Raw genomic sequence first — 18,663 nt, forward strand, 5'->3', positions numbered from 1 at the left:
ATCTTATACGTCTTGTCGCGTACGTTTCCGCCTGCGTTTAATATCAGGTTGTCCGAGAAGTGTCTTTCCTTTACGGACACGTCTTTTACAACGATGCGTCTTTATACAAATATGAAACCTGATCTGTCGAACGTTGTGATCTTCATTTTGATAAAACAAAATGGATCATACGTAATTCGATAAAATAATATAAAACAGAAAATGTGCATCTATTATCATCTTATGAAACGAAAGAAACTTTTCGGACGACCTAATACATTATCAGATTTGTCTGTCGTTCTACGCGGTAAGACGTTCGTTAACACTTTACCGACCGCTAACGATTCAACAGCATCCGACCGGTATCTCAGCAACGTCCGACCGGTATCTTAGTCGCAGATTCTCCCTGGCGCCGGCTCTGTTTCGGCTTAGACTCTTCAATACCATTCTTTTCGTTCATCGCGAACGGAAAGTTTTTCGAATCGGTATAAAACTGTGGGAGCTTACAAAGCAACGCAACTGACGCAACTGAGCAAGGTACCTTGGTACTAAATAGCAAATTACTGCTCAAATAATGAGAAAGATTGTCGGCAATAAAAAGCCGATTAATAGGCTATCGGTCGGTAAAGTGTTAAGATACCGTTCAGTCTACGATCTAGCCATCTAGCAATCGGTGAATGATCTTCTTAACCGAAGGGTAGTTAGTTGCTTGGTAGAACAGTCGGTGAAATAGAATTTCTAAATGGTTTTGAAAGTCAGCCGATCGGAAATTTTGTTTCGGGTTCGACAACCAACGTGGAGGGTTGTGAAGTCAATTGGCTAGAAAATCAATTGACAAAGATTGGCGAATATGACGATGGTTGGTCCGTAGTCGTGTAGGTAATGTAATTTATTCGGTTTCCAGAGAATCGATTTCTTCTTGAACGCCATATTTACAACGGTCTGTGACGTTGTTTTATCTGATCGTTGGGTTTCCCGACCGTCTCACACGATTAATCGTGCAGTGACGTACACGCTGGATTATCACGTTGATCGATCGCCTCCACCGGCCACCGATTAGAACTGTCATCGTTGGTAACGACGGATTTTCATCGTCGCGAAGGGAATAAAAAGGGAGTAGCAAGCGAAAGGCTTTCGGGTCACGTATTGATAGATCGTTGCGTAACATCTTATGAATACCTTTTAAAGCGGATTCCATAGAGCAAGGAAACTTCACGAAGACGCGATAGTTTCCCTCCCGCGAATAATAAAAAGATTAGCCGAGAGAAGCCGCGTGGAATAATCATGTTAAATAGGTCGATCGATTGGAATGTTGCGGTAACGCCGGTAACCTTTCGATTTATCGTTGTAAAACTCGTGCGAAACCCTTGGAAAAATATGAAAAAGGCGGAAGCCTTATTCATCATTGTTGTTTCTCGTTGTCACAGTCCGAAGAAAACGGACACAGAGAGGGAAAACTTTTATACTTAACGCGGTTCACAAACTCTGGCAATCTCCTCTATACGTTTACGCAATCGTGTTCTCAGGTTGAGGGAAACTTCGATAGAAACATTGCCACCAACTATATCGTACTCCTTCGTTAATAGAAAATGTTTGTTAACACACTTTGGCAAGTGTAAACGAGCTTCATATCGCTTTGTCAATCGGCTACATTGTTAAATATAATCTAAGACATCGATCGTTTTTGTTATTTAAATAAACGATTGTTCAAGCATATTCGTCCAGCTACACTGGCTACAAGAAGTTCTACCATGCTATTGTATTTATTACAAGGTTTAAGTATCAATTAATTAAATCCAAGTATATTAAACTTCGTATTTCGCATTTCGTAGTACTTTTCTCATTAGACGATGAAAACGAAATGTATTCCAGTGCTTTAATCGTATTCATAAAAGTACGAATTTGCATAAAGATCCGCAGTCTAGTTATACGTAAACGTAAGCCAGCAATAAAAGTATTCCGAATTACAGTTTAAGTTTATCTCTGTACGTAACGCAATACTTTAAGCGTTGGTCGTGACTACCCGTATGCAACGATGAATGATTACGCTAAATCGATTCATTTTAATTTCCATAGTTACGTACACCGTGCACCTGGTTTATTAATTGGCCAATGCGAAGATCGTTGGTCCAATTTACGATGAAATCAGTCATATTTTGCAAATACGTATCTCGCGTCGAATACGACTATCTTTCAATCGATAGGTCGTTACAATGGTTATTTTTGCAACACAAGTTGTTAATTAAATTATACTTTGCGCGCGATTGAATGTTTCCACGGGAAGGATAGGAAATACGAAATACGTAACGAGTACTTTCGTATCCGGAATCATACGAACTTTCGTTGCGATCGAGAAGATGAGACTCTTAACGAGCAAACGAAAATTATGAGCCAGTTAATTTACGAAGGTAACGTTGCCGAAGAAATGCAAGTTTGCCGAATAAACTGATTCCTAGCTCTTTATGCCTGAACTTTGATCAAAGAATAATTACCCTGCTGATGGAATGGAATGGAATATTTCTTTTGATTTTAATGGCTCGACCTTCTATTTTAATATCATTCTGTTTATTTCCTTGTTCCGTTGACTTAATTAGTTGCGTGATACACGTAAAATCGTTTTCGTTTTATGAATATTAAAAGATGAGAGAATATTATTGCTGTAGAAGAGAAAATGTTAAAGCTTCTGATTGTTAATTTTTCGGCCAATTTCTCGTGTGCCTGCATTTGAATTTTTCTTCGAAAATATCTTACTAATTTCCATTTCTATACACCTTCGATTTCATATTTATATTTCAAATTCTACATTCTACAAATAGGAGAAAATACTCGTTTCTCTCTCTCTCTTCATTCGATTTTTCCTAACTTCGAAATAGAAAATTGCTTGCTATTCGTCCACAAATTTCTCGAAATTCGAGGCGTCGGAATATCCTCTTCCCTTTTAAATAGAAAATTACTTCCCGCTTGTATATACAAATTTATATAAATTTCCCGAAATTCTATTTGTCGGAATATTCTCTTCTTCCTGATGGTAGAAACTGGGCGCGACACTTTTCGTAGTTATAACTTAACAGCTCGATTTTGGAAGCAATTTCCATTCTCCTGACGAAACAGTACATTTTAAGGGTAATTTTCTAAGTATGTCTAGCATGTGTGATATATCCAAAAACGCCCACACAGCAGTTAAGTTTGTAAGGTCAAACAGACAATTGGAGATGACGAGTGCATCGAAAACGTACTTTATTCATGCACCAGTAATCCGAAAACGTTTCGCGTTGTATACGTGTTTCACGGTAGGAGTTGTGCACACATCGTAATGTTAAACAAGATACGTTCATCACGCTTCCTTAACCATACGTTGTTTATGCTGACTTTCCTTCCTCTCTCTCTTTTCTCCTGTAACTTTGTTAATATGTATATGTATGTAATATACGTATGTGTCACGAATGGTACCAGAATTGTGTAGGAAATGGAAGATCGAGGTTACCGTATGTCCTTTAACAACAGTGTTGTGCCACTGTGAGCTTCGAGAGACGTATACATTAACATTTTTCTTGGTTCTCTTATCCGAAGTTGCGTAATGCAAGTACATTGTATCCGCTACATTTTCAAAGAAACCTTTCTCGTATAGTATCTATTGAACTTGTCAGTGACCGAAGGTGGCAGCTTTCTAGTACTTTGCTTATATTTCTCCAGATGTTCTTTGTACGCGGATAGTTTATGCATTGGTGCGGTTAAATTGATTTTTCAACTCTATCTATCTATCTATTAACTGGATTAAGTGGGAAAAAGTTTTCACGGGCTTCCAATTTTTTCCTTCTGTTTAACCTTCGCACGCTTGTAACGATGTTTCACACGACGCGACGTCGTGTAAAAGCTTCCACGTTTCCGATAAACCGTAGGGAAAATTAAAGCGGCTGGCTTCCATATTTCTTCGCTCGGGCTGACCGCACGAGCTTCGCCGACGCACGCTTCCAATACAACGTCGCGTCGGCTCGATAAATCGTATCTATATGCGATAGCCGTGGCTGAAGGGAAAGGTTTATCCGGTGAACGTATGTATAATAACGTAATGTTGTGTTCGATGTTACGCACTTGGTGCACGTTTGTTAATTAGATTACGTGACACGTGTAGCCCAGGCTAAACTCGATTAAGAGGCGACTAGTTCTACATTATGGTACTATGTCTCTCGAGATAAAACGTCTATTTCTATCAGAATCCCGCTTTATCCTCTATTTCCTTCTTTTCTTCTGCATTAAAATATAGGCGATCCTTTCGAACACTAAATTACCGATCTGTAAAGCGTATCTAAACACGCGATATAAATACAGCGACGTATTAAAGTTTTACTTTTTTTATCAACATATCACGTGTACTAGACAGACCATTTTGAAATTTTATTAGTATCGTAGCGAGATTCGATTGTTGTTAATTATATTTTAAAACAAGGCTGAAAATCTACATGGAAGCTGGAAAATATTTTGCATCGATTATATATCTAAGATTTTTTTTATTGAATAAGAGAAGTAGAAAATTAAGTTGGATAGTTGTAATGTAAAGAAATTTGACAGATATATTTAAGGAAATATTGCGCTTTAATTCTCTCACGATGGTAAAAATAGGACAGTTAATGGAACAGGTAGATTCGTTGACCCAAATAAAATCCACCCAGATTGATCGGTCATCTGGCGGGTTCTGTTTCGTCAGAAGTGGAGCTTGATTAAATAACATAGGGTCGACGAAAATCCGGGATGCACGCAATATGTTTCTCCATTAAAGCGTTAGAAGCGTCATTGTACGTTTGTAGAGAGCTTCATCGTCACTGAGGATTTCAAAGGCGTTGCATCGCTATAGAATTCTAATCTCTCGGTGCTGCACGTGTTGAACCTATCCATCTGCAACGAGCGGACTCAAACGAAGTTGCTTTTTTTTTCCAGAAACTCTGTATGGAAATAAATTCCCAATAAATTTCAAAGAGATAACAAATTTAAATCCAAAATAGAATCGTCTGTGAAAGAAAAGGTGAAAAGGAGTACGAAAATGTTTCAAACGAATATGAAAAACAGAACTTTGTTACGATCAAATTCGTATACGCACTGAAACATCGGAGTTTGAAAGGAGGCGATTTATCTTTTCGTTGTTGCGACTTACCTAAATCTCCTCTTTTATAAAAGTATCATAACCCGTTTCATTGAAAACATGGTTTCACAGAGTTCAGGATAAAAGCAACGATGCACGAGAATCGGCGTCAAAATGAGAAAATTCTTTTCCACCAACCTCTCGTTGACGTCCTACGCGTATTCGCGCCTCCTGATATTGGAATTCGCGGCAACCATCACGTTTCTCGGATAACAGATTTGTCTGGATATTGCCTCGGCTGGTGATCGCACTTACATACGGAACTTTCTTACCATTTACCGCGTTATTTATCTTACAAATTCGTGGCATCGAGCGACGATCGCCTTTGATCTCCTCTTCGATACGAATCAACGCTTTCATGTTGTAAGTAACTTCGCGACAAGTATCCTACCGGAAAGTTAGTTCATCGTTAATCAACGTTGCTTCGTTGTATCTTCACCTGTCGATATTCAAGGAAATTTACAAACGGCGGTAAAGCATTGATAGTTGCCGAGGAACCGCGTAATTAACGAAGTAGCTCGGTTCGATATCGACTCTTGCGGAGCATCGATCGCGCTGTTGTTATTTTTGAAACGACTGCAGGGTAACCATGACGCGACACACGCATGGAAATTGAATATCGTGAGCCGAGAACTGGATGATAAGACACTGTCGGTCCCTGGTTTCTCTTCGTCGCGGTTCACCTTCCTTTTACCGAAAAAGCTACCGGAGTCTATTGCTCGATCGATCTGCCATTCCATCTATCTCTCCACCCCATTAATTTCTTCCAGTCTGTTAAAAAAATATGTCCCTCGTCTGTTCCTTTCCTCGTACCTCAGAGGAAACTGGGATTTCGCTGTTTGAATGGAAGAAAAAAAAAAAAGAAAGAATCTCTTTGAAGCTTGAAAATGGAAGATGACTCGTATAACGCGATTAACGAAGAATTTTCATAACGTGGATCGTATTAAATTATCACGTCCAGGATTTTATTTCGAGTGTCAGTTAATATTCGTTACAGTAGCTGTTGTAGTTTTTAAAGCTAAATTTCACGCTAGATTTCAAAAGCAATCACGATTCGAAATATTCTTCTTCTCTGTTTTTCTTTTCATTTTTCTATTCTCTTAATATAGTCGTGCGTTAGAAGAACATCGAAATCGTCAAAGGTAGATCTCAAACGCTAAGAATGGAAAATTACAGGAACAATTTTTTTTTTCATAACAACACGTGTTTAGTAACTAATATTAGGTTGCCCGAAAAGTTTCTTTCGTTTTATAAGAGAATAATAGACGCACAATGTTTTTTCTTTTATATTAGTTTATTGAATTACGCACGAATATGTAATAATAGAAATATAACAAAATGGATCATACCTAATTCGATAAAATAATATAAAACAGAAATTGTTGTTCATTTATTATCGCCTTATGAAACGAAAGAAACTTTTCGGACGATCCAATACTTTTTAAAGCTTCCAAGTAGTTTGTAGTTTTTCATTAGCATCATGCGGAGAGAAATTCGTCGATGGCTTTTACAGAAAATTGCACTAGTCCTTGAGTTAGAATCGAGCTTGTACACGAATAAGTAGCATTGGAAGGTGGCTGTGTATCGGGAATGGGATATGGAATGGAATAAGATGCGTCGACTCAAGACACCTATATGTACGAGGATTCCAATATCATCAATAATGAGATATCCTGTGATATGGTCACGTGTAGGTCTCCATCGATATCGTCCACGTGTTAGCCTCTCGTTGTAATCTTTTCCTTCTTGTTAAAGTTCTCAACTTTGCCACGGCAATTCTTTGTATCGAATTATCGAACAGCGATCGGATTTCTCGAGTATATGAGCGAAGATTATTTTAATAGTAAAATAGGAAGATTAAAATGCGATTGAAATTTTACTTTATTCTTCCTCGATCCTGATGAAATTGTTAGCAAACGAGTGATTTAAATGCAAGGTGTGTCGCGTGTCCCGTGAGAACTGGTATTATTGGATTGGAGCGAACGTGTGTAGTTTCTCGATTTCAGAGGATATCGGCTATTAGTTATTCTCTTCGTAAGCGTTTCATCAAAAAACATATAAGTATTCTTTCAAATTTAAAAAGCGTTTTAATAGCTAATTTTTGCGAAAAGCTCAGATAACGTATAAGCCGTTGAGTCGTGGAATCAACAGGAAAAGATACTTCTCTGCTTTCTACATTTTCGTTCTTTACTGTTCTCCCTTTCTTCTTTTCTCTATTCTTCTCTCCGTTATTTATTTCCCTTTATTCCCCTTCTTCCTTCCTCTCTCCGTGTCCCACCGTTTCCTCTTTCAGACGAATTAACGATTGGGAGGGATAAATAATTTATGAATCCGATAACAGACCGTACCGTAACCGAGGTGACTTAATCTGTCCGTAATTGGCTCGAATGGATCGTCGAAACGATGGTTCGACGTTAACTCGCTTCCGCATAATTCGATCAGATCACGTTATTTACCTACGTGTTCCAATATCCTAAGCGAATCGACGTTTCGAAAGGATTCTCCTATTCGCACATCCGGTCTGGATTAAGGTATATCGAGGAATTTTTGCGAAGCAACGGGTGAATTTCACTTCGTCCGGCCACTTAGAATCCTTTTGCTCCTTCCAAGATGATGGAAAGACGGTAACGAGCTTGCCAAGTCACCTTTAACCAACCAACTGTCTCGCCGTTTCTTCTCTAGTTGTTTGTCGCTTCCATTTCTTCGAGAGATGATCGTACGATTGAACAACTGGAACCGCTTTCTTATTACGTGTCGATGAATGTTCATCGCGTAATCGAATAAAAATTGTCTTCCGTTATCTTGCAAGAATTGGATCGAGGCAACGTACCAGTGACACGAAACGAAGTGGCAGCGAATATAAATTGCTGTTCTCCTGTCTGTGTAGATATTGGGCAGCCAAACGGAATATCACTTCGTTCATAAAGCCCTACCACACGCAAGGAACAAGAGATCTGTACCTCACATGAGAAGGTTGAAAGTGGATCCGTTGGTAAGTGATTCCTTGAAATACACCGGGTTTTTATCGTTTCTTTTTTCTCATAGAATTTTCGTTCCATCGTCATATCACATTTATTATTCGCAAGGCTGAAATTTCACTCTCAAAGCGTCCCTTTAACCGTTCGCCGTAAATTTCATCGATAAAAGATTGTTATCGTCTTTTAGAAAAATCAATGTAGCATTTCGAATAATAGCTTTCACGGGAGGTCGCTTTGAAAAGTCCAAAGGAACGTATTCTTTGGCTCGTGGGAGGATACGTGGAACTCGGTTTGAAAAGCCTCGTCCGGACTACCGATATAAATGTAAATGAATACGTAACTTCCAGCGACATGGAGGGCATAATTGGAAAGGGAACAGATTGATCGGGTAAATTACGATTGTTCGATCGCGTTGAGTGCGGCCGCGATATTGTCATCGATCACTTCGCAGAGAACGTTCCGTTTTTTATTATACTTTCATAAATTTCCATCGTTCTATATCCGTTTCCCGACCCTTTTACTCGATTCTGAGAACGCGAGAAACTCTAACCAAACAGTCATTATTTTCCCATTGTTTGCTTCAGGTCATAGAAAAATGGTCATAGGAAAATGTCAAACGAAAACGAGCGAAATCTGTCTTTAGACGCATTCCTCTTGCTGTAGTTTATCCTCCTCGAAAAACGTTTGGTTTCCACCGAGGGGAAATATTTGACGTTCCCGTTACCATTTTATCGCTATTTTACCCTTTTTCTGTTGACCATTCTGACTATTTATGATCTCGTCCATTAATCATTCGACGAAGCTCGTAAAAGAGAAATTAACTACTTGGCATTTTCGAGGGGTCGGAGTTCTCGCGTTGGTGTAAGGGTGGATTCGAATAAATGTTTTAGGTGCACACAGCGGTGCAACAACCCGGATTCAAGAGGGTGAAGAGAGGCTATAAACCTCTCAGCGTGGATAATCTCGTGCCACCGTACCAAATGAGTCAAATGAATCCTGGTAATAGAGATCCGTCGGATCCGTTCTTCCAATATCAATGGTACTTGAAGAACACTGGACAAAATGGTGGCAAAGCGAAGTTAGACTTGAACGTGAAGGCAGCCTGGGCTCAGGGTGTTACTGGAAAAAACGTTACCACAGCTATAATGGACGATGGTGAGATTCCACTTGGATTTCTTTATTTTAAACTATTTGGATAATGGCGTAATAGTACCATTTATTAATTTCATCTTCTTATCGCTAACTCTTACTGCTACTGTATTTGCTGATCGTTTCGTTCCTTTGGTTCTCGTCTTTGTTGCGGCCGTTTCTCTGTTGCACCGTCTTACATTTTGTAGCATTTTGTAGCGTTCTTTCCGGTTCGAGCTTTGTCAATCTTTCTATTTCTCTTGTCGATTATATTTCCTTCACTTTATTTATACACTTATTTAAGTGTATTTATACACTTCTGCCGAACTGTATAACATACTTGCTAAAACTATTTAGATATCACTTCAGACGTACTATTGGATTTTCACACTGGCATAGAAATGCAGCGTTTACGATATCACGGAAGCGGATTATCACTATTTTACATATACATATTACACGTATTTTCTAGGTCATGTAGATACGGATACGTAGGACGATTTGGCGCGATTTAACGGGCATAATTTTACCCGTGGCATCTGGAAATCTCATTAACAGAAAACGTTTTAACTTAAATTACGCCACGCATGAATGTCTTGTATTCCCGAGGTTGGTTGTATTAATTGCACGTCGACTAGCATTACTAGGTAATCAGTTACTGGTGCTATCGCGACATAGCTTCATTAATTATCGTTATACATTGTTTCCTCGTATACTCTAATATTCGTTTCTAATCTTTTGTGGAAAATAGCTTTCACTGGTATCGTGCAGAATAGAAGATAACTGGGTAGTAAATCTTTTTTGTAAATTCTTCTAGTCTATTTCCATAAACGTGATAACAAGGATACAATGTAATCGCTTTAGCAACATGCATATTAATGTACGCGAACGAAACACGAAGAGAAACCTGTATTTGGACTTCGTGGATTGATTGAATCGTACGTATCGTGCATTGTTTCATACAGAGACGAGGGATTTTCAGCGATAGCCGATAGCTAGTGGATCAAAATCGATGTAACAAACCCAGTTCTGTGATGATACATTCTGTGATGATCCTATCGCTCTGTTCGGTTATAAAATCACGAAACTCGACATCTCGTGGCTTTTTTATTCTCTTTGCATTGCTGTAAACAATTTTTGGAAACCGATTCTCAACGAGTTATCGTTTTTGAATAAATAAGGATGGACCAGCTTGATATCCGACTGGATTCTGTGCAAAATATTTGTTACTCGGTATCGCAACAGTGCTCCACTCGCGAACATTGAACGAACAGATATGCGTTTCCATCGTTTGCCTATGGATTTTCGTTTTTTTTGTTACTTTTCAACGATTTCTTGCTTTCTTTTTTTTTTATTTCCTTTTTTTAGTGTGGCTGTTATTGGATCATATATCGAAGTCGCTACGTTCAAATAAAAGTTGGATTTACACTGGCAGTTGATGTATGGACTGAACGTTCTAAAAATACAAACTTCGTTTCGTGGTAAATAACAATTTCGCCACATCGCTGTTCGTGATATAGCAATTGAGCCAGTCATAACTTCACTCATCGACTTCTATGATAATAATGCATTTGCTGGTAGTCAGGAACTAAACTCACATAGTTAAACTAATGTCGCAAAAAATAATTCATATCTTTGCTTATCGTCCAATGAAAATTAAACGATACTATAAAAACATTTGTTATGACGTTCATAACTTCATGACTGAATTAGGTATGATTCTTTTACGATGTAATTAGACGTTACAGTAGCAGAGAGAATATTTTATTTAAATGTTTCATAAGAATTGAATATATCTCGAAATTAGAAATGCTCGAGTATTTTGTTGCTTTTTCCGAAGAAAGAGGATTTTTCGCTATTAACGAAGAATTCCCATTCTGTAAATAGCAATCGATAGTTCCTGATAGAAAGGCGTGTAACTGATGGCCAATCTCGATCGTTTATTAAGTCCAGAGCCTCGATATCGTCTCTGTTAAACTGTAATCTGCGATATCTCGTGATACAGCTTGTTAAAGATTTTAGCCTTTTACGGCTTTACCTCGGTTCTATCGATTTCGCCCGACAGTCATCGTTCGGCAAACATAGCGATAATATCCCGCCGTTAGCGTTGTCGACCACGCAATATTACGAGTTTAACGCCGCACGAAACTCGTTGATACTTTAGATAAACAAATTGCTCCATTATTTGGTTGACTTTGATCATTTCGCCCTAATCTTCCGGTAATCTGTTCGAATAAAGTGAATTGTATAATATTCGACGAATAAAGCATTGTTTCGTGGATTTAGAAGATTAACGATCAGGAATTTCATCAATTCGCGAGTCAATAGTCGTAGAAACTCCAATTATATCTCGTGTATGTTAAATCTATGGTACTTCATGAAACTTTTCGATACTTGAATATACACATTTTTCTACGAATATCTATATCATATGGATTACGCGAAAAATTTGGAAATTCGATTAGCAACGTATCGAGACTCGACTACGATGAAAGTATCGGTAAAATACGAAGCAATCTGAATGGTTCACGATGATATATTAATTATGTTTTATTTTATTTTAATTGTATTTTATATTTTATTTTATTATCTTAAGTTATATTAATTAATAAGTTTTAACGTTCAGCGGAAACAGCTTTAATCCCGCGTTATAAGACTATGGAATACTAACTCCGCGTTATAAGACTTTAAAGTATTTCAGTCTTTCCCATCAAACGTGATATGTAAATATCTAACGTTGGAGAATACGCTGATGAAATCATTAAGTAAAAGGTCAGTCGTGTTGCAAGAGAAGCTTCATCTTTACACGGAACTCGGGCTTAAAGCTCTCTTCGAATGATTAGCCCGCGGAAACTTTTAATGGACTTGGCGTAATCTTCAAGTATCTCTAGTGTTTCTATTCCTTGGTCTACCGGATTACGTATTCTATTTTGAAAACGTCGGTTCTTTATTTTTGTTCCAGGGGTCGACTACATGCATCCGGATCTAAAATACAACTACGTAAGTACGATCACTATACGCAAAAGAAGAAAGTATGGTGATTATTATACGTAACCGTGGTTCAAGCGAATACTCCGAACACATATTGTAGAAATTCGTTATAAAGTCGATGTCTGAAAGGTTGAAAAATTATGTGGGAGATCATTCTGTTTACCTTCCTTTCAACGCGTTTGCTGCCACATCTCGGTGGCGTTCTATTGTAACCGCAACACATTCATAAGGTACATTAGCATATACTGAATCGCACGCGTTGAAATTCAAATCGAGTTCGTAACCATTTTATCACGACGAACGGGCGACGATAAAAATCCGCGGAGCGTCCATTTTGTGGCAGTCGTCGCACTGATGTCCTACCCAGGATCTACTCGAGCAGACGGCCATTGTTCCCCGGTATAACGTCGTTAATCAACGCGACGAGGTGTCTTTACCAGCGGTCTTTGTCCTGGGAAATGAAACCCGACCCAATGGAAAATCACAGGGAAACGTATCGCACGGCTTGGATAACGCACCTTCAGATCTATCAGGGACAATTACGAACGTTTAGAACGTTTTCATTTTTCGGCTGTTGCGATTTGTTAGTTAAAATGCAATTATTACTACGGCGATATATTACAACTGACGAGAGAATATCAACTTCTATCGTTTTAACGAGTGGAAATTCTATCCTCGTAGAAAGCTAGAGCCGCTGAATCTTCAACGTACGCGATATATTTCATCGTTTGCCACGCCATGTAATGACGAATGTTAATCTGTTTTCAAATATAGATCGTTTGGAAATTATTCGCAACGAAATCCGGCGAAATTGCTCGGCTGGACTGAAATATCCTTCTGATTCCAACATCTTTGTCTTATTACGAGGCATTTACAAAAATCTTGAAAGCATCGGTAGCGAGCATATTTGCTGACGAGTACGCGCCTCTAGAAAAACGTCGTTGCCTTGCAAGTTGAAAAATCGTCCGTCGAAGGCGACGACGTACGTGTTACGGAGAATAAACGAAGACAGAGGAGGGACATAATTTCCATTATTCGCGAAAGAACAGTCTGTTTTACGAGCTGTCTTGGCCACGAGTTTCCGAGTGCAGAAGTCTCTGGTACGTTCGATTCAGATCACGTAGCTTAGCTAGCTCCTCGAGATCTACTCGATGTCTTGCAGGAACAAGAAAGTCAGCGCGTTAAAAGCGGTTAGTTAAAGAGGACGATAACGTGTGTCGAATGATGCTGAAGGAGAAGTTGAAGAATTCACGCTCGGAAATTACAGCAAATACTTGGCAGATGTACTTTGGATAACAGCGACGTAGAATTATTTTGTTTCGCGGCGACGACGAGCGCTCAACCTATGTGCTGGGATGTCGAGTTGATGTGGAATATAGTTAAAGCAAACAGTCAGTGGAAACGTTTCATGAATAAAAACAGCAGAGATGTCGTGAACACGTGAAGGGGGAAAAGATAATAAATGGGTGAAGTTTCTCAGGGTTTTTCCAAAGATCGGAGGCTGAAAGGCGGACAGACAATGCAACACCCACGTGTCACAGAGGCTCGTTGTCAACTTTATGAGGGAGGAGACAATAAGGGGAGAAAGTTGGCTGGACGTTAAATGACAAAGGATGGAATTTTCCAGCATAAAAACCGGCAAACTAATTACTATTTCATCCTGATACAATGTTCACCGCGTCGTTCAACGTCGTCGAGGGATAAATTCGCAGATAAGAAAGAAGGAATTCGATGGAGCGAATTTAATAAAGTTTGGTCGAGTGCTTTTTATGACAGGAACGACAATGAATTTGTCAGTGTTAAGTTGGGCCATTATACTAAAACATCTAAAGATTCTGGAATTTTTATCAATGTCATTCAATTAGAGGGTAAAAAATGAGGTGATATGGACGTGAAACGGGAGGAGAAACATGGGAGGGGATTGGGAAGAACGAAGGGATGAACCGAAGGGGCAGTTTTCAAGACGAAGATTAATAGTCGAGCGATACGTCTGTGGATACGAGGAATTTATGGGGTGTAAAATTAATAGGGAAGAATTCCTATGCTGCGCAAATTATGTCGCTGGGTTCTGTGTTCGATTAATTAATGAAGCCAACAAGTCTAGTCATTTTTGTCGGAGATTTATTCTGATTTATCGTTGTACAAATTTGCGAGATATTTTATGCGCGAAAAATTCCCTTGACAACGTGATATTTATGAAGAGCAACGAGGAGATTACCCATGAAATATTAGTAATATTTTTGTCATGACAGAAGTGGCATGAGCTTGCAAGAGCCGTGTAAAAGGAAAAGCTGACATGAAGAACATTGTAATGACAATGTTGAGAGAACTACCGCTTATCAACCTGGAGAACAAGAATTCGATTCTCAGTCGGATAAAATAAAATAATGTCATGATCTGATCGACAACATGGATGACAGTAAGAAAAGGATAATTCCCAGTCGATAACACCAGAATGTAATTTTTAGAATGCGCAGTAAGTAAATAGAAATAACAAATAGAAATTACAAAGATGAAACTTTCAGCAGTGCGGTCACATAAAAGTTACGTTACGAAAGAACAAATAAGCGTATTTCCTTCACCTTCTCATCCATTGGAAAAGCTCCAGGAAACTTTCATCTTAAAGAATATCGCTACTCAGACCAATATCGATTCCCCGGCGTGTTATACTTACCAATCGAATTGCTGTCGTAACGTATTTTTATTTCATCTTCTTAAAATGAGAAAAAAGAATTGGCGTGGGATGGAAATCCGTAGGTTGTCGATCTTCTATCAATTTTAAATTCCTAGAATTCTCCTTGTAATCAGGAAATAGGATACCATTTTCGTTGGAAGATTCAACGAAACTAAAGAAAAATCCTTCGTATGTTTTAGAACGCCAAAGCTTCTTACGACTTCAGCAGTAACGATCCTTATCCGTATCCACGATATACCGACGATTGGTTCAATAGGTGAGTAAAATGATACAAAATCCGTATTACCGTGAAGCTGCAATCTACAGAGTGGAATTTTAACGAAGTTTACAGGATTAAATATTTCCTATATAAGGTACAACCGGCTATTTTTACTAACAAGATTAGAAAGGGCTTGGCCTTGGTTAATAATAACTTGAGAGAAACGCGAAAGCTCGGCACGATCGCGTAATTAATGATTACCGGATAGCAATTAGCGTGGACGTTGGGGTAGATGGTTATTAACGTTGGGAAATTGTTTCGAGTTTTTATTTCAACTCTATGTTGTTTTTCCACGGTGATCGAAGGTGACACTGGTCACCGAGAAGAAGGCAAGGAACAGGATATCGATGTTGCAGCCGGGATAAATCGATGAAACTTTTTATTCGATACCGAGAAATGGACTTTTCAGTTAGCGAATCGAAAAGAACGGCCCTTTCTTCGGTTTTACATTTAAAGTCGATAGGAGGATCCGATGAAACGGTGGAAAGAAACTGATCGCGTAGCTTGACGCAAAAACCTCCTACATCACGACGAGGGAGACTAATGTATTTCTTTTCCAATTCCACTGTTTATTTTAATTTCACTTGGAGAATTATTCTCCATAATTCCCATAGCACAGCTGTCGAGCGGTCGTATCTCTTACGTAAAAATGTTTCCATGAACCCATCATTTATTTCCCGCGATGGCTTACGCAATCTTTTTCCAGCAATTTCTGCGAGTTCCTGCCGTTGACAAGAGCTTTCTACCTCGAATAAATACCGTGAAAAGCCTAAAACGACGAGCGAACGGTTCTACTCAAAGCGTTTCTCGCCCAGCGTTCTTATAAAGTATCTCAGTAAGGGAATTTATCATACGAGTTGCCTATTTTCCATCGGTACTCGTCCTTCGAGATGAAACATTTTTCGTTTCTCAAATATCTCTCTGTCGAATCTTTCCCCTTTAACCTTTCCGCTTTGCATGTTTCGACAGAGAAACATGGATCTCTGTTGGAACAAGTTCATCAAGAAAGAACTTCTAGACAATCGTCCACAACTCTATTAATGATTCACTGAATTTCCCAACGGAGCGAAGAATTTAACGAATCACGCTTCGTTTCGTATATTCAGCGAGCGTATCTATAATTCGATTCTTCGTTTAATCGAAGGAAACGAGTTTATTCAGCGAATAAACGAGGAATTGATTAAAACGCTTTCTGCACCGCCTCTACGAGGAATTTGTCAATCCGATGTGGCATTACACCATGACCCCGTCTTAACGTAATTCATCGTTCTTACTCTGTGTGTGTATGTGTGTGTGTGTGTGAAAAGCTTGATGGAAAATGAGACGGGCGTTTCACGGTGATCGCCTCGATTTGGACGTTGATACGTCTGCGACAAAGTCGTTCATATCCTCTTTATGACGTGCACTACTCGATTTTATTGGCTCAATCAGAACGCTGTAATAAAGCTGGACTCTAAAGCTTTCAGGAACGTGACGAAAGAGAATCGAGTGGGCGTGATAAAGCGAACGATAAAATTCGTTGGAACGTTTGCGTCGCGACTTGGACTCGAGAATCGCGAGATTCCACGTCTTTCCCAATATCTCCGCTGTATCGTGGTACACGCGAAGCTTTCAGCAGTTCGCTTTCTGTCTTCTGAACGCTTCGTTTGCGCCTCCACTTGCTCAATGCAATATCGTGTCGCATGCTTTATCCGTTTGTCGTCAGCGAAACTGATAGTCACGCGGTATTGCTTTGAGGAGTATTTGATCAGACGTTTGGTAGTTCCGCCCGCGTTCACGATAGATGGACTTTTAGAAGAGAAAATCAAAGATGGAATGTAAGTTAAGGAAGGTACTGCATCCTTAAAATTTTTGAGAAGACGAGCCTGATAAAATTTTGAATGTCATCAAACTTCTAACGAACGCTGTCTGTTCTCTGTAATTATTATTAATTATTAATTGGAATTTTGCTTGATTAATTTCTATGATAAATAGCCGTGTCTCGGTTTCCCCGCTTTTTAGTTTAGTCGCACGGTATATTCAAAGATCGTCGTGACTTGCTGTTCCACTCGTCCTTTCGTTAATTACTTTGGGTGTAATTTAACCCGCTTGGCTGAGATTTAATGGCGAAGACGTCACACGACAAATGATCGTTTAACCATTGAGATGGGAATTAATTTGATTCGAATGAATATCGCTCTATAGCTCGAATCGAAGGGATACCATGTAATAGGGAATATTCATTTAATTTTGTTTTAATTAGAAAATACAAAGGTTATAAACGCCAGCAGCATGTTATCACAGGCAATTGTAGATCGTCTTGGCTACGGATTGTATAATAAAATCGTATTTGTCGTGGCCCATTTGCGGTACCTCTGGTACCAGATGCGCTTGTTCAGTTCGCAGCTGTTTCAACCTGACGTACACAGCAATAAAGGCAGCTTATTAAGCGGTAAACGTTCTTGGTAATTTTCCAACGGCAAATTTGCCGCAATAAAATTTTCATTAAACGTTCTTTCAGGTATCGACTATGGCGTTCCTTTGACTGTTCTTGAGTTCGCGACGCGAGTACGCTTGTGACGCGATCGCTCATAAATTCTCATTTAAGAGGATTGTATCCGTTTCGTGGCGATACGTTATTCGTGATTGCGATGAACCAACAGGGAAAGAACTTTTCAAATCTCGTGCATCGTTTGTTTTCATTTCACCCGTCTTGTTTCTTTGCCAATTTATTGCCTTCAGCGTTGCACAAGCAACGAATAACCGAAGGAGGACTACCGTGTAGACGATTCGAAGGAGGAAAACGATAGTTCGTTTTTCCCTCTATGAAATTCCTCGCTCTAACGTTTCTACGAACTCTGATAATCCAGATCCACGAACTAATCGAGTCTCTTCAATTCGATTTACACGCTCTAATCGCTGCTAATCATCCGATAATCAACACCCAGATTCCCAGCACGGAGAATCTGTAGTAAAAACATTTTCCCTGTCACGCAGACACGGCGGGTCTAATTAAGGTGTTATTTTTCTTGAAAGCCACGGAACCAGATGCGCCGGCGAGGTGGCAGCAGCCCGGGACAACGGCGTCTGCGGCGTGGGCGTAGCTTACGACTCGAAAGTCGCTGGGATCCGAATGTTGGATCAGCCTTACATGACCGACCTGATCGAAGCTAACAGCATGGGACACGAACCTGACCTCATAGACATTTATAGCGCCTCTTGGGGACCGACGGACGACGGAAAGACCGTGGACGGGCCGCGAAATGCGACGATGAGGGCCATCGTGCGTGGCGTTAACGAGGTGCGTATTAGTATCACGTTTTTTACCCTCTTCTACATCACCCATAGGATCTTCTTAACGTCCTGAGAGAGACAGAGGGAGGGAGAGAGGGAGGGAGAGACGGATTAACCCCCGTACCTTGAAACTTGCTCGATTATTTATCGCTACCTTCCAAACTCTGTAACCGTAGAACATAGAGAAATATGGAAAAGTTTCTGGTTCGATAAATCTGTCATT

General features: G+C 39.5%; 1 protein-coding gene across 1 annotated transcript in view; it reads left to right on the forward strand.

The window, feature by feature from the left end:
- amon (prohormone processing protease amontillado) overlaps positions 1-18,663 on the forward strand; it is a 38,874-nt gene that overhangs the window by 4,108 nt on the left and 16,103 nt on the right. Inside the window, 5 exon segments of the mRNA XM_033339012.2 lie at positions 8,004-8,108; positions 8,985-9,249; positions 12,185-12,222; positions 15,088-15,164; positions 18,183-18,447. Coding sequence (XP_033194903.1) covers positions 8,004-8,108; positions 8,985-9,249; positions 12,185-12,222; positions 15,088-15,164; positions 18,183-18,447 — 750 coding nt within the window.

The sequence above is a fragment of the Bombus vancouverensis genome, chromosome 14 (assembly GCF_051014615.1).
Source record: "Bombus vancouverensis nearcticus chromosome 14, iyBomVanc1_principal, whole genome shotgun sequence".
NCBI classification, from domain to species: Eukaryota; Metazoa; Arthropoda; class Insecta; order Hymenoptera; family Apidae; genus Bombus; species Bombus vancouverensis.